The 26232-nt window shown below is 51.6% G+C and overlaps 9 protein-coding genes across 9 annotated transcripts; 7 read left to right on the forward strand and 2 right to left on the reverse strand.

The window, feature by feature from the left end:
- Positions 1–664: 664 nt before the first annotated feature.
- BDQ94DRAFT_180759 (aromatic ring-hydroxylating oxygenase subunit alpha) lies at positions 665–2194 on the reverse strand (the record flags this gene model as incomplete). Its single annotated transcript, XM_026773714.1, has 3 exons — positions 665–868; positions 925–1150; positions 1200–2194. 3 exons carry the CDS (start codon positions 2192–2194, stop codon positions 665–667), a joined length of 1425 nt encoding a protein of 474 aa, XP_026624083.1.
- Positions 2195–2507: 313 nt separating this feature from the next.
- Positions 2508–3984, reverse strand: BDQ94DRAFT_172501 (MCT family MFS transporter; the record flags this gene model as incomplete). Its single annotated transcript, XM_026771967.1, has 5 exons — positions 2508–2673; positions 2727–3011; positions 3070–3165; positions 3217–3804; positions 3860–3984. The coding sequence occupies 5 exons, from the start codon at positions 3982–3984 to the stop codon at positions 2508–2510; spliced, it is 1260 nt and encodes a 419-aa protein (XP_026624084.1).
- A 2131-nt stretch (positions 3985–6115) lies between these two features.
- BDQ94DRAFT_147947 (CaiB/BaiF CoA transferase family protein) lies at positions 6116–7414 on the forward strand (the record flags this gene model as incomplete). Its single annotated transcript, XM_026767107.1, has 1 exon — positions 6116–7414. The coding sequence occupies one exon, from the start codon at positions 6119–6121 to the stop codon at positions 7370–7372; it is 1254 nt and encodes a 417-aa protein (XP_026624085.1). The 3' UTR covers positions 7373–7414.
- A 370-nt stretch (positions 7415–7784) lies between these two features.
- Positions 7785–10178, forward strand: BDQ94DRAFT_180763 (Zn(II)2Cys6 transcription factor; the record flags this gene model as incomplete). Its single annotated transcript, XM_026773715.1, has 7 exons — positions 7785–8017; positions 8077–8853; positions 8899–8965; positions 9012–9198; positions 9243–9423; positions 9478–9636; positions 9686–10178. The coding sequence occupies exons 1-7, from the start codon at positions 7848–7850 to the stop codon at positions 10176–10178; spliced, it is 2034 nt and encodes a 677-aa protein (XP_026624086.1). The 5' UTR covers positions 7785–7847.
- Positions 10179–10361: 183 nt separating this feature from the next.
- BDQ94DRAFT_147949 (uncharacterized protein) lies at positions 10362–11572 on the forward strand. The gene is made up of 4 exons (XM_026767108.1): positions 10362–10492; positions 10553–10785; positions 10867–11144; positions 11209–11572. Exons 1-4 carry the CDS (start codon positions 10435–10437, stop codon positions 11510–11512), a joined length of 873 nt encoding a protein of 290 aa, XP_026624087.1. The 5' UTR covers positions 10362–10434; the 3' UTR covers positions 11513–11572.
- Positions 11573–16670: 5098 nt separating this feature from the next.
- Positions 16671–17777, forward strand: BDQ94DRAFT_180765 (intradiol ring-cleavage dioxygenase; the record flags this gene model as incomplete). Its single annotated transcript, XM_026773716.1, has 1 exon — positions 16671–17777. The coding sequence occupies one exon, from the start codon at positions 16671–16673 to the stop codon at positions 17775–17777; it is 1107 nt and encodes a 368-aa protein (XP_026624088.1).
- Positions 17778–18041: 264 nt separating this feature from the next.
- On the forward strand, positions 18042–18632 carry BDQ94DRAFT_147950 (uncharacterized protein). The gene has a single exon (XM_026767109.1). The coding sequence runs from the start codon at positions 18099–18101 to the stop codon at positions 18351–18353; it is 255 nt and encodes an 84-aa protein (XP_026624089.1). The 5' UTR covers positions 18042–18098; the 3' UTR covers positions 18354–18632.
- Positions 18633–19143: 511 nt separating this feature from the next.
- On the forward strand, positions 19144–22764 carry BDQ94DRAFT_160945 (PLP-dependent transferase; the record flags this gene model as incomplete). Its single annotated transcript, XM_026769288.1, has 5 exons — positions 19144–20154; positions 20725–21331; positions 21394–21958; positions 22013–22340; positions 22396–22764. 5 exons carry the CDS (start codon positions 19144–19146, stop codon positions 22762–22764), a joined length of 2880 nt encoding a protein of 959 aa, XP_026624090.1.
- A 2043-nt stretch (positions 22765–24807) lies between these two features.
- Positions 24808–25779, forward strand: BDQ94DRAFT_172508 (uncharacterized protein; the record flags this gene model as incomplete). The annotated part of the gene is made up of 2 exons (XM_026771968.1): positions 24808–25647; positions 25744–25779. 2 exons carry the CDS (start codon positions 24808–24810, stop codon positions 25777–25779), a joined length of 876 nt encoding a protein of 291 aa, XP_026624091.1.
- Positions 25780–26232: the final 453 nt, after the last annotated feature.

Here is a 26232-nt window from a genome sequence, read left to right on the forward strand (position 1 = left end):
CGACTACGGAGCTTATGGAACAAATATCAGTCAAAGGGCGTTCAGCCCCATCTGCAAGGTTTAGCCGAATCCTGTTTTCCTACCCCAGCTTCCGGAAAGGGACCATCTGCGGGTGCGTCTCTGCTTTATGAATGCTGGAAAGTCTGCTCTGGGATGCTCATTGCCACACCATAAAACAGGATAGAATTGAGAATGCCTAGTTAGATTAATGCCAAGTAGCTCAGACACTGACCACCTGTCGTCAATCGTATAAGGAGATGTCCTCGCTGGGTATCCGATCGACAGACCAGGTAGGCTGTGACGTACTCTGACCTCATGACAGGAGTATAGCTGACCGGGTAGTGATCAACGCATGAAATAGTGACCAGCTGTTCATTTTCAACATTATTGAGCTGTGGCGACAAAGCACGGGATTGACGCGACGAAGGCTTGAGTTGAAAATAGTAGCAAGTATTATGAAGCTGCAGTGGGAGAGCCGATTAGGGAAAGGGGGGTGGGTCACGTTATCGGAGTAGATGAGGGACTCCCTCACTTTTGATAGTTGGGTATGTTTTCATTTTCCAAATCAACACAGTCTGACTGAAGTGACTGCTCAATGCAAATGTCTCTAATATGCAATGCCCCGAACGCTTATCACTTTATATCATCACATTCAGATAAAACATTACCAAGCAAGCTCTGATCGGGCCATGCAACTGGCCGCTTCCAGCTGAGAACAGAACCTCTCCTCCTCTGCCAGCTTCCCTGTCCTCATCTCCCCAGTCACTTTGGGAACAGCTGGCCAGATTTCTTCCCCGCCTTGCTCCTCTTCTTTTCGCCGGTGCTCCATGACCATTGTCTTGACATGGTCTTGAAAATGGATGGGTCCCTGCCCACAATTAGCTCTTGCTAATTTCACATCTGTCTGGACAGTGTCATAAATACCTTTTCCTTGTCCGGGTGGAGTTCGCCATTGATGAACACCCCCGCGCTCAGATTTTCTTGCGCTCCAACACAGAGGTCCCGATCTTCGTCTAAGACCTGTCGGTAAAACGCGTTGATATTGGCGAATTCCTCGTCGGTGGCATCTCTGTGTCGATATACTTCGTTTTCGATCTTGCTCATTGTCGCGCTAACTGGTATCATGCGTTGAATATAGAAGAATTTGTCCCTGCTTGTGTCAATTGACTATCGACCTTCCCTTTCGGATACAAACTTACGTGACTGTGACCGACGTCGTCGGGTAAAAGTACGTGATTGATCGTCGGAACTGCGCATCAATGTTGTCCTTGTTGAAGATATGATGCTCCATGTACCTCGCCTTGGGCTCGACCCGGTACCGAGGGAGATCCGACACTCCATTAATCAGTGGATGTGAGGTCGCGCAGTGATAACATTCATTGTAGTTCTCAACCAGAAGCTTCCAGTTCGCCTCCACGTCCATCTCCCAATAATGGTCAAAAGTGTATTCCCCGTCAAAGTCAAAGTCCTGCATCCGCGGCTGCTCATCGATCTTTTGGAAGTCATCCTCCCACTTGACCTCCGGGTCCCCGGCTTCTAGATTCACCCAGACGAAGCCCGCTTTATCGATGTGTACGTGAATTGGGAGGAGCCCGTGCTGACTTTTGTCGAAGCTTGATACAGTCTCGAAGCGAGGTGCCTTTGATAGGTTGCCCTTCAGTCCATAGGACCAGCCATGATACTTGCAGCTGAGGATGGAGGTGGTCCCAGACCGAGCTTGAACAACTGGGTATGCGCGATGTCGACAAATGTTGTGAAATCCATTGATGCTACCTTCGCGGTCCCGAGTTAGGAAGAAGGAGAAATTGGAGATGGTAAAGGAAAGGAAGTCTCCAGGTTTCGTTAGTCGGCTGGAATGTGTGAGTAGCATCCAACGCTTGGAGAAGATGGCTCGTCGCTCCAGCTGATACATGGCATCGGAGCGATACCATGATGCTGGAAGGCTCCGAGGCGGAGAGCTTTTCTCGGGGGTGTTGGATGACCGGCCAAGTAGTCGGCACATGTTGTCAGACGAGAGAAGATTGTTTGGGCAGCTCGGAGGAGCTCTGATTGTCGCTGTTTCTATATAACGGAGAAGTGTTGGTAAGTGGGGTCTCGGCTTCGGCGTTGCAGCATCAAAGATGGGGGCGTTGGGAGCTCGTCCGAGGGCACCACTGATAAGCCACTGGATAAGGATCATCAGCTTATCTATCATATCTTTCTGCTGCCACGATGGCTGTCAACCAACTGAGAGAAACGATAGAATAACATGGGTGCTTATCCTGTTTCACTTGCTAGTCGCTGCTGCATATCGCCACATTGGGCCACAGATGGGATTTTTCGATACAATTCAAACATCAACCATGTCTATCTTTGGTGAGTGCCAAAGGGTCCTGTCTATATTATGCTATTTATTACATGTATAAGTCGTTCAAGTCATTTTTATGCGACTCACATCGTCCTGTCCCAACGACCAGAGTCTTCTCTTCTCTTCTTTTTCCGGCTGGCGGGATAGCCACCAACTCAACTCATATTTTGCTCGTATTCCGCATTTTCCTGAGCAAGAACGTCGCTGCTCCGATCAAAACTGACCCTAATATCCCACAGCAAGCACCAAAAAGCTGCAACCCTGAGTAATCCGTGTAATTTTGCTTTTCGAGTATGGCTCCCATGATCGGCAACCCGGTCAGGCAGCTGCCAAAGTTAGCAACCGGTAAATTTGACTTGCTTAAAGGTCTGATACTCACCTTACTGACATGATTAGCTGAAATGTTCCAAATCGCTGACCCAGGGTTTGCAGATCTCCCACTTTGGCAACACATGGCATCATAAGGGAGACAACCGCGCCACTGACGAAGCCATAGACCGCCGAGAAGACGATAATGCCCGCATGTGAAGGGTGGTAGTTGAAAGGAAGCCAAAGACAGAGCATTGACACTCCAGTACCGAAGCAGCAGAGTGTCAGGACGTTGAAGTGACCAAACACATCTGCTAGCTGAGGAGGGATGAGACGTCCGAAGATGGAGGCGGCACTGAAGTCCACAGGAGTCAGCCATCATAGATGCGAGGAAAGGTTTTGCGCAACCTTACTTGATGATAGAAATCAGGTAGAGAGCAAGAGTCGACGAAAATCCCGCGTTCTCTGCCATGCTGGAAATATAGTCGAAAGGGGCCCAGAGACCCCACCTGTCACTGTCAGTGGATGGGTAAGGCCATTGATAGGAACGAATGACGAACATGATGAAAAATGCGCCAGCGGTGTACAATCCAAATGCGGTATCCTTCAGCAGAGTCAGGTCGACCCACGCTGCTTTACCGTTCCACTCTTTGCGCGGAAGACGGCTGCGGACCAGTAGGCAGGCTATTGCCAGCATGATTCCGACGAATAGCGCTGTATACCGAACGGCACCATAGAAGCCGATGTCATTGATGACCCGGTCAAGAAATATGGGAAAGATAACACCCCCCAGTGAACTTCCCGATACCGCAATGCCAGTTGCAAGGCCTCGGCGACGAACGAACCATTGGCCGACGCAAATCATGGCCGAAGTGAAAACACCACCTGCTCCGATGCCGAAGCAGAGGCCTTGCGCAAGGAATATTTGATAGTACTCGTGCGCCAGGCTAGTCATACAAAGTCCTAGCACACAGAGAATGCTGCATGGCCAGAGGACCGGGATCGGGCCATAAGTGTCAATAATGCGGCCCCATAGCGGTCCCGGCGCCCACATGAGGGCCAGCTGCACGGCGAAGATCCATGATATGTCGGACGCGTCGTAATCTTTGAGCGACGTCTGTTGATATGTTGTTTGGAAGACTCCGATACTGTGATTAACGTCAGTATGAAGTAGGTGGGCAAATTCACCCAGGCTATACATACGCATTTAGGAACCCAAAGGAGGAGAATAGGGCGCAAAAGCTTCCGGCCACCGTCAGCCAGCCCTTGACCCCTTCTTCGGGCGGGATGGTTGGCTCCTCTACCGGCTGGTTCTTAGGCTCAGACATGGTTTGTCTTGCCCAGAAGTCTCAAGCAGATATTCCCTCCAATATATGTAGAGCCCTTGTCAAATATTTGAAGATGCATGAAGCGAATGACAAATTCTGGAGGAAAAAGCCTCCACAGGGTCCCTCCGGACAGCGATTCGGTCTACGACTGGCTAAGTCCGACCGAATTAAAGCGGGCGCTAAGATAAGTATCTGGGTTTCGATGAGAAGCTTCGCCTCGGACCCTCGGCTCTCGTTATGTCCGATGGGGCGAACACGACAAGGATTTGGCTCACCAGGGTCGCGCTAATTATGCGAACGTTTGTCGCTTTGGGCATGAAATTGACCGTGTCATCGCAGAGGCAGAATGCCATCTGACCCGTTCAATCTTCAATAAAAGAAAATACATATGCTGTGGACATTGATCGGACGATGAGCTGGAGCCAAATGACAGCAACCAGGAGCATTCAACTGGTAGTCTTTTTTCTTCCGCTCGCGACCTGGATCCCACAAAGCGGCTGCGAGCAAGCTACACCAGAACCCTAGCCGGAGGACTCTCGAACCCATTATTGGGATGATGCCGGCCCACATGGCTCCACTGTGCTGAACTACCGCAGGATACCTAAACTCTGATGCCAACTGCCGGATCAATGTACAGGGCAACGAACTTCATGGACTACGGCAGGCTGCGCCGAACATTGGGACGTGTTCATGCGACCCTTGATTCATATCGACAGCTGGCAATATTATTCGCTAATATACCCTTCACGGCCAGTCCTCAGTTTGGCCTAGATTTACAATTCCGTCCGCACTAAAGAATGCAGACCGAGTATTGACTTGGGCATCAGTTCTGCTCAGGTCATAGCACAAATGCTTCCGATCGGAGAATTTCGGATGTATCCGAAACATCTGCTTGCGGCTGCACACCGACATGAAAAAGGCACGTCTCATTCATCGGAATATTCCCCGTCTCAAAGTTGATGACGTGAACGGCACATTACCCCCACCAATCAGACGCCATATAGGCCTGATGCTAGCCCGATGATCGTCAAGCGAGTTCCCTGGACGATGCCGTCCTCCCCGATGGAACAGCCATTATCCATCTGCCGGATGGGAATACTAGCCCGTTGAACCGAGCTACTTCAGGAACAGATGTTCAAGTGTGACCTTCCCGTCTTTAAGTAGTATAGCTTCACAATTGGGGGTTAAGGCTGCTTGTGTCTCTTGATTGAGTGACCGAAATCAGCAATGACCGTTATGACGACCCTTCGGTATTTGGTCGCATACGACGTGCAGTAGTACAGCATATTAGACCAAAAGCCTCCAGGGTGCTTGCATTGGGATGAACATCGTCCAGGATCACCTCAGGCGGTATCCAGCAGGTGTTCAGCCGAATAGCCCCGTGGCTGTATTTGGCAGGGAGTATCCTTGTCGGCTTGCATATAAGTAGCCGTCTAGGACTTGTGAGTCCGAGCTGCGCAGCTATACGGGTGATCGTTTCCCAAGTGGCATGCTAGCCACGTGGTTGGAATAAGCTATGGTATCCAGGCCTCATAGCACACTGCTCCTTCGTAATGCGGCAATTCAATTCCTATATAACCTTTCTAAAGCCCTCGCTATGATCAGAAATAAGCAGGCCGTGATTGAATTCTGGTAGTAGACCTTATGCGACCGCGCGAAATTAGTAACCGAATCATTGATAGATTGACTGCGAGATGGAGATTCCAGTATCATTCCTACAGTCATGCTCAAGCTGGGAAAAGCTGTGAATGAACAATTAGCAGAAGATAGGCTGTGATCAAGCCTTGAGATGCAATGAATAGCAAAAATGTTTCAATACCTGCTATCACAATCTTTGCAGACAGATTGTTACTAGGGTGGAAGGATATCTAGTTCTTTGGGAACAACACACTTTGCCTGATACATATATTCTGGAGATTTCATTGTTCTTCTGGAAAATGATCAGGGCAGGACTTTCATCCTCTTATAGTACATCATCTCTCAATATACTAATGGTGGGACCGAGGCCAGCCCGGGGCATATAACCGACCCCAGAGAAGCCGCGCCCCCACGGTCGGCGATGTTCTCCGGTCGGCGATGGCCTCAAAAACCGGGGTCATCCCCACGAAAAAATCCCCAATTCACAACCAGCACCATGCCTACCACCCGTCCCCTTGTCCGTGCGGCATGCCATAATCTCTCCGGCATCCGTCATGCTTCCACTAGCGCCACGAAAAAGGCTGGACCCCTCGCCGGCATCACTGTCGTCAGTCTGGAACAAGCCATAGCCGCTCCCTTCTGTACCCGCCAATTAGCCGACCTAGGAGCCCGAGTCATCAAAGTCGAACGACCTGGTGTCGGAGACTTTGCTCGCAACTACGACACCCGCGTTAACGGCCTAGCCTCCCACTTCGTCTGGACCAACCGGTCCAAGGAGAGTCTCGCCTTGGACCTCAAAAAGCCGTCCGATCACAGCGTGCTCATGCGCCTGCTCGGCCGCGCCGATGTCCTCGTCCAGAACCTCGCCCCCGGCGCCAGTGCTCGACTGGGTTTATCCTACGCTGATCTCAAAGCGGCTCATCCATCCTTGATCGTGTGCAACATCTCCGGGTATGGTCCTGACGGACCGTACCGCGATAAGAAGGCCTACGATCTGTTGATCCAGAGCGAGGCTGGCATGCTCTCCGTCACGGGGACGGGAAAAGAGCCCGCCAAGGTTGGCATCTCCATCGCTGATATTTCCGCTGGTAGCTATGCCTACTCCAATATCCTGGCGGCGTTGTATCAGCGGGAGAGGGATCCCTCGAAGCGGGGGTGTAACATTGATATCTCCATGCTGGAGAGCATGGTTGAGTGGATGGGGTTCCCTATGTATTATACCTATGAGAATGCCCCGGGTCCGACACCAGCGGGTGCTTCGCATGCGGCTATCTATCCTTATGGCCCGTTTGAGACGGGAGATGGAACGGTGATGTTGGGGATCCAGAATGAGCGCGAGTGGGCTAAGTTCTGTGACATCGTTTTGGGTCAACCCAGTCTTGCTACGGATGAGCGGTTTGTGAATAACTCGCTGCGGTCGCAGAACCGAAATGAGTTGAAGAAGATAATCTGTGACGTCTTCTCGTCGCTTTCGGCGGAGCAGGTGATTGCTCGACTGGATGAAGCGGCGATTGCTAATGCCAGCGTCAATGATATGCAAGGCGTCTGGAACCACCCACAGCTCAAGGCTCGGCAGCGATGGACAGATGTTAAGACGCCCGCAGGAAGTGTGCCGGCTCTGCTACCTCCTGGAATGACCAAGGGGGATGAGGACACATATGGGGCGCGCATGGACGCTGTGCCTGATGTGGGTGAGCATAACAAGGCTATTTTGGCCGAGTTGGCGCTCGACGAGGGTACGGAGAAATAGCTACAGTTAAATTAAATGACATGTACAGTTGAGCTAGTGGACTTGGCTATCCTTGCGAGTATTGGAACTTTTAGACCCTTTTTAAATAACTCAGTGCGATGGATTCACCTCGGACAATCCTAGTGTCCACTCACGAGGTTGAAGATACCTGCATGTCAAAGGATGATCAGACGTGGAGCTAGTGGACCACATTATAAATCTTACAATTTAATCCAATGCAGACAACCTACCCCTGCTGCCCCTAAACCTCCCCGCGACAGTACTCAGCGTTGAGTGAATATCGGCGCAATATCCCCATCGCCGAAGCAAGTGGATCGGGAGAACAGGCAAAAAGCCGACATGCCCGCCAAGACCGAGGCATCATAAAGCCGCTTTATCCTCGACTACGGCTACTTGCATTCTGCCTGGCCACCTCTGAACTCCACTGCGGACGATCTCCTTTTCATTAGTAACTGGAGCTAGTAATCCCAGGATCATGTCCAGTCAGGAGACCTCGGGCCACCGACAGGTGAGAACCAGGGCCAAGCAGGCTTGTCTCCACTGCAATAAGCGGCGAATCCGCTGCAATGTGCTACAGATGCGCCCATGCCAGAATTGTCTGTCATTGAATGTACCCTGTGAGATAGGCGTTTCAAAGCGAGGAAAGTATGTTTTCACAGTTTCATCATTATGGTAGTTTGACGTAGACTGATTCAATGGCTTAGGTATCCCCGTAAGAAGAGTGCTCGGCAACAAACCGACGGCAACTCGGTCCAATTGCCGGCATCATCTGCGAAGGGAGGGAACCATTCATTCACCGTGTCAGCAGGTGATAAATCCGACGCAAAAGAGTCGCATGCCCATCCGATACCAGGGGATGCTGCGAGTGCTAATGAGACAGTGTTTTTCGGCGAGTCGAGTCCGCTCACTGTAGTCATTGACGAAGGGCGCCGGTCGCCTGAAAAGGGAACTAGTGAGATGCATATGACTCGTTTTCATTATCCCATTCCTGAGAAACTTGATGCCTTCAACACCCGTGATGAAGCTTTCCGAGCACACAAGATCAAGCAAGAAGGCCAGCTGAGAGCTGACGGGGCCTTCTCGTACCCGCCGCCAGAGACATGCGAAACTCTTCTGCGGGCGTACTTTGACTGGTTTCACCCCTGTTTCCCAGTCCTTGATCGTGCTGCGGTGTATGAGAGCTATGTGCAGGGGAGCTTGTCGCCCCTCTTACTCCAGGCGATGCTGTTCATAGGCGTTAGCCTTTGCACGGATGAGGCGTTTGCCCGGACGGAATTTTCTTTTCGATACTGGGCCAAGTTTCTCTTTTACAGCCGAGCAAAGGCAATCTACGATGCTGAATGGGAGTCTAACAAGACGGTCAAGATTCAATCGCTGTTTTTGTTGAGCTTCTGGCGTGGAGGGCCATCGGAGGAGCGGGACATTCGATTTTGGCTGGGCATTGCCATTGACTTGGCACAAAAGCGCGGCATGCATTTGATGTATGTAATTGTCTGTTTCACTCTGTCTCCTATTAACATGGTCAGGTCCAAGTTCTCGTTTGCCTCCCGTCGAGAGGCAGGGCTATGGAAGCGGATTTGGTGGTCGCTTTACGTATGTCACCTCTCGTAAGCCTGATGTGGATGCTGACCGTTGCTAGACCCGAGACCAGCAAAGCGCCGCAGCACTTGGGCTTCCGCCACACATTCGGGACAAAGACTGCGATGTCGCCATGCTAGAGCCTGATGATATCCGAGAGGAGGCTGTGGGCGGCCAAAGTCTTTTTGGGGTGCAGTGTATCGAAGACCTCTCTTATCCAGCCGAAATGGCAAAGTTAGCCAAATTATGTATGTCCGAACCTCCATACTGCGAATCTTTGCTCACTGTTCAGTGCGTTCTATTGTCTCGACCCAGTACTCGCCGCTGGGTCCGTCATCTAACGGTGCGTCACGAGCGGCATTGCACCAGCAACTGAGGGACTGGGAATCCAATATGCCTCTTGAGCTGAAGCTGGAAAATGCCACAACTCCACGAGCCAAGTTTCTGGCCGGACTCTTACATATGACATACCAGTAGGTGGCATGTATTGGGTACTTGAGTGAAATTCTCTGATCCAATGCTACTAGAAATCTCTACATCCTGCTTTACCGACCGTCCTTTCTTCACCCTCCAGATGGAGATCTGGATAGTCAAGGTCAGATAGCCTTGGATGCCGCGACGAAAAGCACACGAGTGTTGGAGGATATGCTTTCGCACAACTTGGTCCAACACGGCCCCCCTCATCTGTAAGACCGTCCCCGCCGATATGCTATAGAATTCAAGCTGACCATGTAGAATCACCCACGCGTTTTCAACCCTCTGCATCCACACCATCCATTTCCGTCGCTCGTCCGGGACAGGTCGCAAATTAGCCGAACACCGAGCCCGGCTCTGTCTCTTGAGCCTACAAGAGCTGCAAAAATCTTGGGACTTGGAGAACTGGGTACTAAACCTGTTCTTCCGATGTTTGGACGATCGCACGGCTCGCACTCTGCGACCGGTCGATCCCACTGCTCCCTCCCCTAAAACCGAGAGCCGTAATCTTGTCTCCGCCACCCCGGATATTTTCCCTGCTCTCAATATGATTCCAGAGGCGGGCGGACCGACGCTCAATACATCTTCTCAAGCGGCGCATACGCAGTATCCCACTGGGGATATTAGCGCCCCGAGTGATTGGTACGGCTTGTTCAATTTCACCGACGATTATACCGACATTTCGGGGGCGGCTCCCAGCCACGACGCATCGCTAAATTTGCAGAATCTGGAGTTTCTCTATCGATTTCTATGACGAATTCTATCACACCGGAAAACCCTACACAGTATATGATGGCGACCACACTTTATCCCATCTCGTCAATGGGTTCAGCTTTGGGGAGGACCGCCTTGGCAGAGTTCGGTACTCGATCGCGCTAAACGTGGAGTATCATCCGTGTGCGAGTCAGCTCATTCCTGCCGAGCAGGCTGAGCACGTATTAATTCCCTGACCCCCTCTTCGTCAGATCGACCCCAACTTCACCTTTAATTCAATCTTGTCTTGAGGCACCATGTTCGGTGACTTTCCCGTCGACAACAAGATCGTCCTGGTGACTGGGGGAGGATCCGGTGAGACCAGTTGAACCTCACTTTACCTCTGCTCCACATCGCAACTAACGCGCCACTCAGGGATCGGGTTGCAGCTCTGCCGCCAGGCCGCCGCCAAAGGCGCCCGTATCATCATTGCCGATCTGCGCCTCATTCCCGAAGCCCAACAGTTTGTCGACAGCTCCGACGCCGTCATCTTCCAGCGCTGTGACGTCCGTAACTGGAGCGACCTGCAAGCCCTCATCCAGCTCTCCCAAGACAAATGGAACGACGTTCCCGATGTGTACGTCGCGTCAGCGGCCATCTTTGAACCCGTACGTGTTTCTCCCCTAACTAAACATCCCCCATTCTGTCATGTCCATCATAATTTCATCGCTAACGGAGTTCAAATTAAGTCATGGTCCAGTTTTTGGGAGGACACTGAGTCGACCGACTACGCGTGTATCAACATCAATGTCAACCACCCCATCAAGCTTACTCGACTGGCCATCCGAGCTCTCCTGGGTAAGGACAAGAAGGGTGTCGTATGTCTGGTCTCCTCTATCGCGGGAATAAGTGCTTCCATCCGGAGCCCCTTGTATTGTGCAGCCAAACACGCCATCTGGGGCTTCGTCAAGTCGATGGCCCCGCTTGACCAATTGGAGGGCGTGAAAGTCACCTCCATCTGTCCAGGGTATTTCATCCCCCTTTACCCTTCTACTCTCTGGATTCCTAGAGTGTGCGCTAACGGCAACCAGCGTTGTCCCGACGCCTCTGTGGGACACCGTCCCCGGTATCCGCAAGCAACTCTCCTATGATAGAGTGAAACATGTTCCGGCGGAAGAAGTGGCAGAGTACATGCTCGAGCTTATCCAGCAGGGCAAATATCCCGGCGGTTCGGTAGTTGAGATTACCAGCTCCGGCCCGGATGGACGCAGAGTCATCCCGCCGTGGAATGTCTCGCCACCAAAAGTGTATGCCGGTGCGGATAAAGAGATGCTGGGTAACTTTATCGAGCCCGTCCGTGCGGCGTTGAAGAAGGAGCGGAAGGCGAAGCTGTAATCACTATACCCATTAGCTAATGCGTTCATCATTGAAGACATCCATACACCATGATGAAACACCCATAACTGGCGCTATTAAATCTTATGAAACATACCACATCCAGGTTTCTTCAAAAATTACTCTGCAAAATTTCACTATCCAGAATGAGATTAGACGCCTCCTTGTCCTTCCCCGTGCCCGGATATGATTTCCCAGACTACAACCCTCCGCAGCATCATTGCTGGGTGCAAATTCGATCGTTTAGTCAGTAGCAATTAAAGTCCATCCATTTCCACCACGATAATTTGCATTTTCTCACTCTGGACCATGGCCAACTCGCTAGCAAAGCTTGCTGTAACGTCGCCTGAGATAATCGCTAAAGGACCAAGATTACTGACACATAAGGAGCCATAATGGAAGAATTCTCTTAGCATATCCGACTTCAAAATCTTACACATTAGACCAGGATAATGAGTTGTGTGAGTTTAGCATCAGTTTCTATCATCATCTTGTTAGACGCGGCCGTATGTATGAGGCGGCCGAACAACCGCGCGCTACTACATAAGGCTTTTAGGGAGGTGAACCCTGTCGAGTTCAGACATAGTGGTCTTTTTGGCCCAGTAGTAGGGTCCAAAATACCAATGATGGTGGTAGGCTGATCATTAATGTAAATATGATTGTAAAGTTCATGAAAGTCTTTTACGGTTACAATAATCCACAGATATATTTCTGAGGATAATGAAATATATCCCCTGAAATTTAGAATTATACGATAGTTTGAGAATATGTAATTTGGTAAAGGAAAAGATAGATTTCCATTCAATCATTTAAATATTTATATCTCGCAAGTCGAAAGTCTTAAACTGGGCAATCACCTATTACCTATACATAAACCCATCATAACCATTTAACAACTATTCACGGCATTAAATAACTTTATAAATCATTTAGTCTCTGTATATATCCCCTTCGCGCACTCCTTCGAGCTCCTCTTATGTTGGTGTTGTGGTAGTATTGGTAGCACGCGTAGGACTGCAATGATTCTTTATAGAATATATTTTCGGGCACAATAGTACCACACGGCCACACATTGAAGTCCCCCTACAGAAGAACTAAATTTAGTAGCCGTAGCTTCAAGCTGCAATTTCGCCTCGTGTAATCAGTCTCTGCTATCAGGTAAATCACCCATATCATTTCATCATATCCACTATCACCTTGTCGTGTCCGGGTTATCAATCCCGCATGACGTTCCGAAATCACGCACAGGATACCCATCTTGCCCAGTCCAGTGTAAGATCCTGGTACTATTGTGTCATGCTTGATCGCGATGCACATAGGACCCAATGCAACTCGAATACGGGCAACACAGAATATAGGTCTACGATTAGAGCATACTTTATGGATTATATGGTCAGCCGATGGAGCTTCCAGGTGGCGATGTGCCAACGCAGCTGACAAGGAAAAGTGTAATATTCCGTCGATCCATCCAGAACAACTGCAGAGAGCGAAACAGGCTTGTTCGAGGGTATGAAGGCAGTGATATTCTTGCTTATGGCATTATATTCTGCGGCGGACATGGTTCATTGGGGATTATTAGGGCAGGTGGGTGGCGTTCAAACGAAGTCGTGTGCTTCTAAGTGAGCATACATCGTGTAATATTCTTGGCATATAATAACGAAAGAAGATCTCGACGTGCCTTGGCCTGTCCTGTGAGGGTGATGGCATTATATCCAGAGACTGGTCGGTACGCTATGCTCTATTAATATGTCTCGGTTGTCAGATAAATTCCGATACCAAAACTAAACTGGATGCCTGGAGACGAGCAAATTCAACGTGACGAGGTAAAGCAGGCTTGGTCTGCGACAGTGATAGTTCAGTCTCTAGCACCATTAGTTTCAAGGTATCAAGGCTCTCTCGGATATACTTCCTGTGTCCAGTGATAACATCTATAACAGTCCGATGTTGGCGGTCAGTATGTTCACTTTATCAAGATACAAAAGTACCTGGTTCCTCCTATGGTCCTCCATGGCCTAGTAGGCAGCCTCCTCGCTCAGTCTCTTGGACGCTATTGCCATTGAATATCAATTAGGATCCTGGATTCTCCTGTTGTGGCAACCTAGACAGCGCTTTGTAACACAATTTAGGCCAGTGTCAGCTTCTTAGCGATTGAGTTGGATACATAACCCTCCTTGAGTGAGCGGCTTTCCGACAGTTAGTGATTACAGGTCTTAAAATGCCACTTGGTTAGAAAGCTCAATTGAAAAATAACTGGTCTTGATGCTCATTCTTAACAACAAGCGCTTCTCGAGTTCAGTAGAGGTGCAGTCGTATACCACGGTCCGCGCATCCCTGAAAGATGTTGGCCAGTTGATGTGCCCAGCTTGTCTTACGGCTTGTAAGAAGAGAAGGAGAGAGCCTGAGAGGCGCCATCGAGAACAGAAGGGACCACCTGATCCGACTAAGCGAGCCTATCAGGGCTGACTCCCCTCTCTATCGCCACTACTCCCCTCTAGTAATTCTCAATTTTACTTCCTCATTTGCAGTCTGTAGCGGGGCCGAAGATTTACCCGGTACTGCGTAGTCCAAGATAGCAGCTGAACGCTTCTAGCGAAGGTGTTATAGAGACTATGCATGATCGGGGAAATATTCGCTAAGCACTAGGAACACCAGGCTTACTGCCTCATGGATTCTGCTGAATGGGTCCACGAGTCCCCACTGCTTGAACACATTGTCCCAGCGTATAGCCACCCTGAGCTCATCATGATCAGGCCATAGCATCATACCACGATGCCTCTAGCAAACATAAGACAAGGGCCCTGCCTACTTGCTCAATCCTGAGATGCGATAAATTCGAAGAACAGCGTGCCAAACGGCCCCTCGCTGAGCTGGTCTCCAGGACTCAATAATTCATTCGGCTCGGACACGGCTCGGAAACGGCTCGGAAGTCAAAGTGTTGATGCATCGGGCACTCCCAGTTCCTGCAGGACCATGCACTGCATGGCTACTTGGAGGCATTAACTTCCACAACCATCTCATAATGGGCATACTGGCTTGGCAGTAAATGAAAGCATTTCTGGCGAGTCGGACGCTGAGATGAGAAAAGCCTCGAGACATATTTCTTAGCTGAGACACCTTCTTTTCTGACTGCTGAATCATAATGGAAGAATCCTCATCCGGAGGGTTTCCACCGGCGTGCCTTCCAAGGTTACCGGCTTATCTATCGTGACTCAAGATGATACTACAGCATCCTGCAGTATGTCTAGTGCGAGATTGATAGGTTCACTACCCCCACTGCGGTCCTTCATCATGTTTGAAATCAAGAGGTCGCATTGGAAATGTCATAGAAAGCTCCCATGAGGAGGGTATTGCCCAATGATCAGCGTTGAGTCTCATCTACTCGACATGAGAAGCATGCAGGCCGCCGACGGATCCGGCTTCACCTGCCTGATTAGGCTTATCTCCGGCAACGGATCATTACTGACCGATGCGCTGCTGACGATCGCTGTCCTGCACCGCCATGAAGACATACCCGTCTTTTCGTTCCCGCCGGCAGTGGTTTATTCCCCGTATTCTCCCCCTCCAAGCGATGACCCTGAGCCGTGTCCGGGTCCCCGCTGGCCCCTGTGCCAGTTATCCTCAAAATAGTTTCGATTTCGAAGGGTCGCTTCGCTATCGAAGGGACGATGCTGACGACGCGTCGGGCCTGGATGCGGAAGGTGGATTGTGGATCTGCGGCCTTCCCGAAGGAACGCCGTCTAGGGTTAAATTCTAATCCGACTTCAATCTATCCGGACGTTCGAGGTCCTCATCCTGCCCGGCCTGCAGAACTGCCAAGCAGACTTATGCAGCTCTAATAAGGTGTCTGCAGCAGTCGCCAGCTAGTTTATCCCGTTTAGGTCGACCTTATTGACGACTCCGTCGGGTGAGGCCGCTGTTCTTTTCAGGAGGATATTCCCTCCTTCTGACGAGAGATGCGTGTAGGCTTCACCTGAAGACCCGAACACCATGCTGCAAGGTACCAACTAGGGAGACTATGGAATGGGATAGATCTACTGCGATAGACTTGGGACAGAGATGGAATCATTCTGCCAATGAGACCATGCCGACGGGGCATGTGAAGAAAAGTTGGTCGACTCTGCTCACAGTGGGCCGGACCGAGTGGAATCTTCCCATAGTAGAGCCGGCCGATCTCCCAGTGTCCTTCACCGAATCAGTTTTGCTGGGTGCTATTCGGAGAGGTCATTCGGCCCGCGGGGGTTTTGCTAGACTGGTCCTCCGCCAGCCAGTGAAAGACCATGCATTATTATTCGAGTCGGCTGGCCCCCGATCGTCGTGATCAGCACTTCCCAGCGAATTAGCCTCGCGTTGGTTTTCCTCCCTCTCTCTCGTCGAATCCGGTTTCCTCACGCTGGCTTGGCATCTCCATCGCGGCTTGGCACGACCGCCTGAAGTCTATGCGCCTTCCATATCCGGCACACTGGTTACTATTCCCAGCATCCTTCCATCATTCCGATTCTCTGCAGAAACACAGATTATGATAATCTGGAACGATAGTCACCATCGACTTATCCACTCACCCACAATGCCCAGACTGTGGAGAATGTGGGTGGAATAATTTTATTGTGGGAGAGTTAGATCACAGCCATTCACCGTGGCCGCTCTGGCTCTGGCGGGATGGCCTTCTGCCACTGGTCTGGCCAGCTCATCCGGCACTATGTTTCTCTACATGATATCACTTTGCTTTCAGAGCCTATCACCGGCCAGATAATCCGCTCTCTGTCAGCTCCATCCTTCGGAGTATATTGGCCTTGACCTCATTGGAACCTACCGGAGACACCTTGAGGACCATGGGCACAGCTCGCCATCGGTTGCAACACTGATGCCAAGTGATCGTCCTTGTTTGCAGGACGATCATCCCTCGGTGCACTACAGGTACCTGTATCGGATCGGCTGCACGAGGATTTCAGTCGCGTAGGGACAAGGATGCCGAATAAACTATTATCCATCAAGGCGTGATTGATTGTACCAGAGAGGAGTAGGCATCGCTATCTCACCTCAGAAATAGCTATATAAACCCCTCGGACATACCCTTCCAGATAGCTCTTCAGTCTACCACTCGCATCGCAAGCATCCTCACTGTTTCAAGCATCTCTGCGATTCTTCTCCCGGATTCATTATGCAAATCAAGAACGTCCTGAACCTGGCCGTCGTCGGCAATGCCCTCCTGGCCACCGCACACCCGGGTCACCATGAGGAGCGTGAGGCCCTTCAGCAGCGCTCCTTCAAGCGCACCTTGGCCCACGGTCTGCAGAAGTGTGAGGCCAGCCTCGAGGCCAGTGGCCTCCACGCCCGCGCTGAGGCCCGTCGCCGCGCCGTTGTCGACATGCACCGCCGTCAGCTGCAGGCCCGTGGCGACACCGCTGAGGTGCTGAACAAGTCGCACCTGTCCACCCGGCCCATCTCGTCCAGCACCCCCGAGACCGAGGTCTTCAACGACGACAAGAAGATCTGCCTCCTCGGTCCCAGCGCTGAGGGTGAGACCGGACCCTACTGGATCCCCGGTGAGCACATCCGCGGCGACATCCGCGAGAATGAGCCGGGTATTCCTGTCACCGTCGAGCAGCAGTTCATCGATGCCGAGACCTGCCAACCTCTCAGCGGCATCTACACCGAGATCTGGGGCTGCAACGCCACCGGTGTCTACTCCGGCCTGGTGGCCGATGGTAACGGCAACTCCAACGACCTGGCCAACTACAACCGCACCTTCCTCCGTGGTGTGCAGCAGACTGATGAGGACGGAGTGGTGACCTTCAACACCCTGTTCCCCGGTCACTACGCTGACCGCACCACCCACTACCACAACATTGTCCACTGGGGCGCCACTCTGCTGCCCAACAACACCCTGGCGGGTGGCTCCATCCCCCACATTGGCCAGATCTTCTGGGACCAGGATATGATCAGCAAGGTCGAGTCCACCTACCCTTACAACACCAACTCGATCCCCATCACCCCCAACGCGGAGGACCGCGTGGTCACCGTGGAGACCGAGAACGCCGACACCGACCCCTTCCTGAACTATGTCTACCTGGGTGACTCCCTCGAGGACGGTCTGTTCGCCTACCTCACCGTTGCCGTCAACACCTCGGCCATCCACTACCCCTACTGGACCAACGTGTACACTTCCACTGGCGGCGAGTCTGTCTGCGGTACCTGCGACGGTGACCCGGATGCTGTTGACGGTGGTCTCCCCACCCCCTCTGCTTCGGCTTCTGCTTCTGCTTAAAGGTTGAACCTCGATGGAGATGTGAGCAAAGTATTAAAAAACTGCTGGATGATAGGTGGATACTTTGTATGTTTAGACTAGTAGATGAGGTAGCTCACGAATATGAACGAGTTGATTGGACACAGCCATCACTTCGGAAACTGACCGATTCGTAAGCACTAATGACTAAGCGGGAGAGTTCCGGGCGGTCGAGCCTCATCGGGAACGCAAGACCGATAGGTAATCCCGTAGGATTGCCGATTATCGCGGGCTTTGCTGGATTCCCGTTGACATCCGTCTCTTGTGGAAGAACAGGATCCTTCACCCCTCTCAAAACAAGGAATGAATCTCTTCTTGGCGTCCGGAATCCTTGCGGTGCTCTGCAACTGTCCAACAGGTCCAATCCTTCGGGGGCATCCTACCTCAGGTGGTTACTACTACCTACTACCAGGAAAGCCCGCAAGAGACGCACTTTCCCCGGTGAGTGAGTGCAGTACTGTTTGCTTTTCGGGTGAGTTGGTCTTAATGTGGGGATACGATGGTGTCATTGGCTACTACTTGGCAGATACTGAACTTATATGCACATTCTTGATGTGATCGTCTGCTGAGCATGACTGCTGTAATGGTCGGTGTGGAAGTGCTGTGTGTGGATTAAACTCTATATGCGCAGTATCAGTGCAGCTCTGCTCAGTTACGACTAGGCACGAAAAGAGTCAGGGAAATATTGTATCAATATTATCGCTTCATTTGATTCAATTAATATGTACTACCATCGATGTTCTATTGAATGCACAACTACAACGATTCTGATATAATACCATGACTACCATCATGGTTGTGGTAGAGATACGCCTTACAGGAAACGTTGCGCCGAGACCGATGCTCGTACATATTCCCGAGGAGATCTGATCGCCGCGGCAGCTAAGCAGGGATTCGGTCGATCAGTCAGGCCAGAACCCGGCGTCTACCAACCAATTGCTCTTGGGATTTGGATGAGCTACTATACGCAAAAGTGTACGGGATCTGGTGATGGTTATGGTGAATATGGCCCAATCAAAGGGCCTCGGTCGGACACGGGTGCCAAATGGTATCAGCTAATCTATCTGTCGTGCATCTATTTATTTATCTACCTGTCACAGATAAGTTTAGAATTGGCCCACCAAGTGGATCCGTTCATCTCATTTCTCTTTGTCAGTTCTGGCTTCATCCTGACGTGACTCACATTCCCGAGTCATTCCCGAGCGGAAATGAAATCCATTTCCCCTCACGCACTTCTCCTCATAAAGCTTCCCTCCCAAAAGTCAATTCCTGAGTTTTCTTTTCTTTTTCCTTCTTTTCTTCTTCATCCCCATATATCCTATAAAACCTTCAACAGGGTTGACACACGATGATCGTCAAACTCACCCAACCATACAGCTTCCTGGATGATTACAGCGAGGGTGCTCATCCACGCCTACTGCAGTCCCTCCTCCTCACCAACGCCACACAACAAACCGGCTACGGCACAGATGAATACACACACGAAGCTCGTCAATTAATTTACTCTCAAATACAAGCCACCGACGATGAAGTCGCCATCCACTTTGTTCCCAGCGGAACTGCCGCGAATCTCATTTCCATTGCCAGCTGCCTGCGGCCCTATGAAGCCGTTCTCGCCGTAGAAACCGGGCACATCCTGGACAAGGAAGCCGGAGCCATCGAAGCCACCGGCCACAAAGTCATCCCCGTCCCCGGGGTACGGGGAAAAATGACCCCCGAGAATCTAGAGCGGGTGTTGGATCGCAATACCTTCTTCCCGCACATGGCCAAGCCGCGGCTGGTGTACATCTCCAATGCGACGGAGGTGGGCACGATCTACACGCGGAGTGAGCTGCGGCGGCTGTCGGAGACGTGTCGACGGCGGGATTTACTGCTGCATGTGGACGGAGCGCGATTGGGGGTGGCGCTGAGCGCCGAGTTGAATGATCTCACCCTGCGCGATATGGTCGATTACACGGATATCTTCTGGATCGGCGGCACGAAAATGGGCGCCTTGCTGGGCGAGGCGGTCGTGGTGCGCAGGAGTCTGGCCGAGGGGTTTGAATTCAATATCAAGCAGCGCGGAGCCTTGCTGGGCAAGTCCCGCGTTATGGGAGTGCAGTTTGCCGAGTTGTTTCGGGATGGGTTGTATTTTGAGCTGGCCAGACATGCGAATGCCATGGCGCGGCGCATTTCGGCGCAGTTTGAACGCATGGGATGGGAGCTGGCGGCTGAGACGGAAACCAACCAGGTGTTTGTCGTGGTACCGGATGCTATGCTGCATCGGCTGGCGGAGCGCATCCGATTCTACGAGTGGGATAAGCGTGAAACTGGCACGGTGATTCGCATTGTGACAGCCTGGGCTACGGATGAGATGGCGGTGGATAAACTGTGCCAATGGCTGGAAGCCATCCATCAGGCATGATTGGATTTTTCTTTTTATCTATCCTTAATGTCATGATAATAATACCCGAGCTATCTAATTGGGGGAAAGAGAGAAAGAGACAGACACAGACAGAAGTTTAATATGATGAACTAATGAGATCTCCATGAGTCAATCGGAAGATTAATCGAAACCATAACTAATTTTAAAAATAAGGATGAAAAATGGCCGGGCCAGACTGTTGGGGAAATTACTTGATGGAATCCACTTCCTGCAATTTCCGTGACAAAAGAATATCGCATTTCCCCTCATTATTCCCGAGGTTGCTTACTTTTATTCCCGACCATCGGGAATATATCTTCATACCCCTCACGTGCCCCTCACGCCGTCCCCCACTCAATTTTGTCCAATTCCAACCACTTTATTCCCGCGTCGGCTTTGAGGTGTGCAACGATGCGCCTGTCCATCTCCTGCGACAGCTGTCGGTAAGCTCCCTCACTTCCATCGCATTCCATCCCATCTCATCCAATTATAATAATCAATTGCTCATCTAATAGGCAATCCAAGGTCAAGTGCATCCACGATGGCCATCCTCCCTGCCGTCGCTGCCACCGCCTCCGTCGCGATAACTGCGTCCTGACCGATCCGCGCTCTCCCGGTGTGCGCACACCCCGAACCCCTCGCAGAGCCAGCATTAGAAGAACCGGCTCAGGTTCAGCGTCAGGGATAGGAACAGGGACAAGAACAGCAACAGACACAGGAAATACCACCGCGACCACTCCCATAGCCAGCTCGCCCGCTCCCTCTCCCACTCCCTCTCATTCTGCCAATCCCATCGCTGCCATCGCCCCGGCCACTCTCATCGCAGCATGCGACATCTACCGCAAGAAATTCCCCGTCGTCAACTTCCTTCATTATCCCTCGCTGATCGCCGATCTCTCCCATCATGCCTCCGCCGTCGAACCCGTTTTTCTCTCAGCTCTACTTTCTCTATGCGCCCGCTTCATGTCCGACGCCGCCCTGGCTGCTCCTGAAACCTACGCGGAGTATGCGCGCTCTCAGCTAGCCCATCGCGCCTTCGAAGCCCCTTCCCTCTATCTTGCACAATCGCTCGTCATGATCTCGCTCTACGAATGGGGTTCGGGTCGGCCTTATCGCGCATGGATGTACAGCGGTACTATTCCACTCAATTTCCCCTGCAGTCCGACCATCACTAACCCAATGCGCTAATCTCAGGCATGGCCACCTACATGATCCAATCCCTCCTCAAGACCGCCGATGATACCATGGAACAACAACCCCTCCTTGACCTGCCCGCCCATCGCATAACCTACGAACAGCTGGTCCGCACCTACTGGTGTTGCTTTGCACAGGACTGTGAGCTCAGCTCCGGCGCCCGCCAACACTTCGCACTCTCCTTCCGCCAGATCTCCGTGCCCCTCCCCATCAGCGATTCCGACTTTACCTTTGGGAAAGCCACCCCACGCTTAATGCCGGCGGACATGAATCGCTCATCCTCTCTGGCACTGAATTTATCTATTGATCGGGGATTGACTATCGTCACACGGGGGTTCGACATATTCGTTCGCATACTCCGGTTCGCCAATGAGAGCCGTCGGGGTCGGGCGCAAGGGTCGGCAGGGTTGTCGCTCCGCGCGTGGGAGATGCTCAAGGCCGAGCTGGACGAGTGGAGGGGGCTTCAGGATGCGACGGTGCGGTATCCCGAGACCAATGCGCAGGCGCATGTGGCCTTGGGATCGGGGGAGTTGTTCGCCTATATCAACCTGGTGTATTTCATGAGGTGTGTTCATTTAGCCGTCAGACTGCTCGATGAGGTAATTACTGACCGCGGTAGTATTCTATTCCTCTACCGCGACCGCTTCCTCTCCACTCCCAAATCATCCATCGATCATCACGACCCGGCCGACGACGAGGCCATTGACCACCTCTTCGCCACGGCACAGCACATCAGCGCGATACTCGCTGCCCTTGAAGCCTGCGCCACTCCTGTCATCACTCCATATGCGGGGTTCAGCGTCTTCGTCGCCGCCCATATCAACATGTACGGGACTGTCTGTCCGGGCCGGTACCCGGGGGGACTGGCGCGCGCGCAGGAAGAGAAGAAGATGAATCTGGAGTATCTGGAGCGACTGTGTCGGTTCTGGGATGTGGGAACCAGCTGGGTACACCCACTCACACCTCCACTTCAATTCTTGTTGAAAGACTAATGGATGGCAGTGGCGAACTCTCCAAGAAGCAAACCGGTTCTATGAAACAGCCCGAACCACCGCCCAAGGTCCAACGGGCGTTTCTCGTCCAGAGCATCTCACCCTGGCCGGTACCATCGATGAATACGGCGATATTCGCGTGTCGCGACCCGAGACAGCGTCTCCCGCGCGACGACGCCCAGGGGTATCTTCTGAGGGAGTAGGAGTGCGACGCATGTCGGTTGCCGAGTTGACGGCGCCAGGTGGTGGTGGAAGCAGCGGTGGTAGTGGTGAGTGGGCGGATGTCGAGGCGGAGATGTGGCAGTGGCCGTTTCTCGATGAGAATTGGTCGTTGGGATTCGATACGGGGTTTGAGTCGGCGTGGCCGGGGTTGAGCTGATTGGAGCTGGGTTGGCTTTGTATGAGTAATGAATGGATGAGTTAATGGTCACTATTATAATGAATGATATCGATCATAATCAGATATGGTCTGGTTCCACGGCCGTCACAGCGCCTGAATAGTAAGTGATAAGGTTATGTTCGAAATTGTCCTTCCGGTGATAAATTGCTCCTATATTCCCTCCATCAAGACATAGGACTCCGGTAGATTATCCTCTGGGCGCGGGTCATACTTCGGGGCGGTACAAAATCCAGATGGGTTGTGCTGAGAATATCGACTAGCAATGACACCGACTGGAGAAACGTCCGTTCGATCAAGAGATTGTTGCATTCGAGATGGTCCAGCGAATTGGGGAGTCAATTGATCTGTACTGGCGCTTTCACACATCCATTGCGACGACTTTCAGTGTGGAACACCTGGGATGCGGTACACTGAGCGCAAGCACTGCGACCTCGGGTCGGCGTACTAGTAAGTAGATAGAGCACAGGCCTCTTGGTGTACCTCAGCCGAGTCAGTATCATGTTTATTAGTGGTTCGGTCGGCACACGCGGCGTCGGTTGCCCCGTTGTGTTGGCGTAGTAGTATTTTATCTGTTCTCGGAAGTAGAGTAAGCTGCATAGTAGTATTTTAGTAGTATATGTCTCAGATGTTGGTGGAAATCAACTGGCACCGACGACACATCATTTGCAATGAAAGAAAGCACAGCACGGGTCCCAGCAGGTGGTCCCGAACTGAAATCCCCGAAACCTGCAGTCAGTAGAATACTACTGCTAATAATATATATTCACTCCCCTGCAGGTTAGGTCCGAGTGGGCGCGTACGTGGCTCAAATGAGATTCTGGAATACGACATCATGCCCACCGGCGATAACTACTGGTTGCGTCTACCGTTGTGAGCGGGGAATGTTCAATCGGCAGTTGACTAAGTATTTAGTTTCTTAAGTTCTGCCCCATTGGAGAGATGAAAGGTTGTGACGGTAAAGGAGGAAATTGCGTGGAATCTAGAAAACGCGGTCGAAAAACACTAGCATTGGTTTAAGGTTAAGCCGGCCTTAATTATTGCCAGAACGCGTCGATCTTTGCGCACACAGATTGAGCAAGTGGAGATGGGACCGACAACCACGTAAGATGGTGCGCGAATGCATCATCACACGTCTTTTTAGTCGAATTGACAAGGGCATTAAGCCATAAAAAGATGGTGCCGAGAAATGACTGCCACAAGTAGCGTGGCGCAGATATCGACTTTGTAGAAAATGGGTTTCACCACTGCTATTCTTGTTCTTGAGATGGCCTGTTCGGCGTGGTTGAATTCCGAGGGTGGACACCCAAGGCGCTCACCAGTTCGACGATCGGCCGTTGCAATTGCCCAGCCTCTGTTGGGGAGCACAGCGAAGCTTTTAGCGGGGAACGCGCTTCGGTTGGAACCAGATTTGGTTGTGCTTGGGCTAAATTCTTTTCCTCACGAGGGATACAGTGGAGTCAGGGTGGGAAAAGGGGGGTGGGTGAGGGTTCATGTTGTGGATATTCGTGAATCTCTGCTCACAATTGATGCGAAGGGGAGTGATTCCAGCTGAGGTTGAAAAGGATATCCTCATCCTCGACTGGAATCGAGCATAATTTCAAGCCAGTGCCGTTGCAATGCAGTCAAGAACTAATGACAAGAAACGAACAAGCACCGGGTGGACCAAAGCCGCGTGGCCGCTGAGTGGCCGACGGCCCACTCCGGATCCCCGCAGCCAATCACTGACGGAATTCGCTATAAAAATAAACTGGGAAAGCCTCAGCCCTAGTTGAGGCACGTTATGGAGTACGACGACTGCCAGCAAGATTGGCCTGGCAGAGATTTCGGCTCTCTCGCCCATCATCTCGCTCGACATTCATATTTGAGGGCCTGTCGGTAGTTCTGTTCCGATGGGCCCTACAATCCCTTCTTTACCCTGATCTCCCTCTTCCTCCTCTTCCTCTTCGTCTTTCCATCATCCTATCTACTTCTACCCGAACTTGGCTGCTGCCTATATCCGACCCCTCCTCTAATCCATCCATCATGCATCTCCGCTATCTGCTGGCGCTCAGCGCCCTATCATCCACCGTTTTCGCGCACGCAGAACCCGCGGCAGGAGTCTTTTCGCTGTCACCGCAAACCGAGGCGCCGGTCGCTGAACCAACATCCATCGTGGATAACTACCTCAAGCCCAAGCGGTATAACCGTTCCTTGAATTTCCAAAAGAGGGCGACTACCACCGATGATACCACCACCACCACAGATGCAGCCACCACCACTGCAGACTCCACTACATCCGAATCGACCAGCACTACCGAAGCCACCACCACCACCACCTCCGACACCTCCACGACCAGTGCTACAACCACTGCCACCACTGCCACGAGCACCACCTCCAGCTCGAGTTCCACTTCATCATCCTCTTCTTCCCAATCCACCACCAGCGCCACCTCTACCACTCAAAGTACCACAACAACCTCAACCACCACTAGCACCACCACCTCTGCCACGAGCACCATCTCCGCCGCGCAAAAGGAGTACAACCACCGCGGTGAGATCGCCGCCATCGTGACCTTCAGTATCCTCATCTTCATCTTCGTCGCCCTCACCTTCTTCCTCTGCTTCCGCGAGAAGTCCAAGGTCAACCGTCTGGCCAAGAAGGCCGACGCCGGCGCCGATTACTCCATGGTGCCGCTGGCTGAAGGCCGGCCTCAGAGTGAGGCCAAGTTTGACCGTGCCTCCATGATGTTCGCCTCCAACTCGCAGCTCAACCTCGATCAGATGTCTCGGAGGCCTACCTCCATGGCGGCTAGTGAGACTCTGAGTGTGCCGATGAACCGGACGGCGCCGGGGACGCCGTCGGATGAGCATCGGGCGAATATGGTTTGATTTGGAAGTATAGGTGGAGGGTTGTGTATGAGTTCTGTCCAGATACCCGGGATAATGTTCGACATGATTGCAACATGACATTACCGAAAGAGTCGCCATCGTTTGAAGGAGGATGGGTTTTCTTAGTATCTCTGTCCTTTTTTTATTTCTTTGTGTATATTGGATGTTTTGTTCTTCAGCGATTTGAGCCTTCTGTATGATCGTTTGTGGAGCTTTGTGATATCAGATGCATATGCATAGCGTTGTGGAGATAACATCCATTGCATTGACCGTCAGTAATGTGTAAGGCTGCATTACCTAGTAGGCACGGCCTATACCTTAAGCTTAACATATAGCTGCTGATCAAATTATGAATGCCGTCTTAGAGTATAAGATGGGACAAAATGCGGCACAACCTGATGGTATTATCTTGATTCATCACCCGACCACACATTTACCCTTCAAACACGTCCCGAACGTTGTCCATCTAAACAAACTTGTGCATTTAATGAAGATAGAGTAAACCCCGATGACACTATTGTACGACAGTGAAACCATCACGCCCGCCCATAACGCAATCGGCGATATCTCCAGATCCCA

Source organism: Aspergillus welwitschiae, assembly GCF_003344945.1.
Source record: "Aspergillus welwitschiae strain CBS 139.54b unplaced genomic scaffold BDQ94scaffold_26, whole genome shotgun sequence".
Taxonomy (NCBI): Eukaryota; Fungi; Ascomycota; class Eurotiomycetes; order Eurotiales; family Aspergillaceae; genus Aspergillus; species Aspergillus welwitschiae.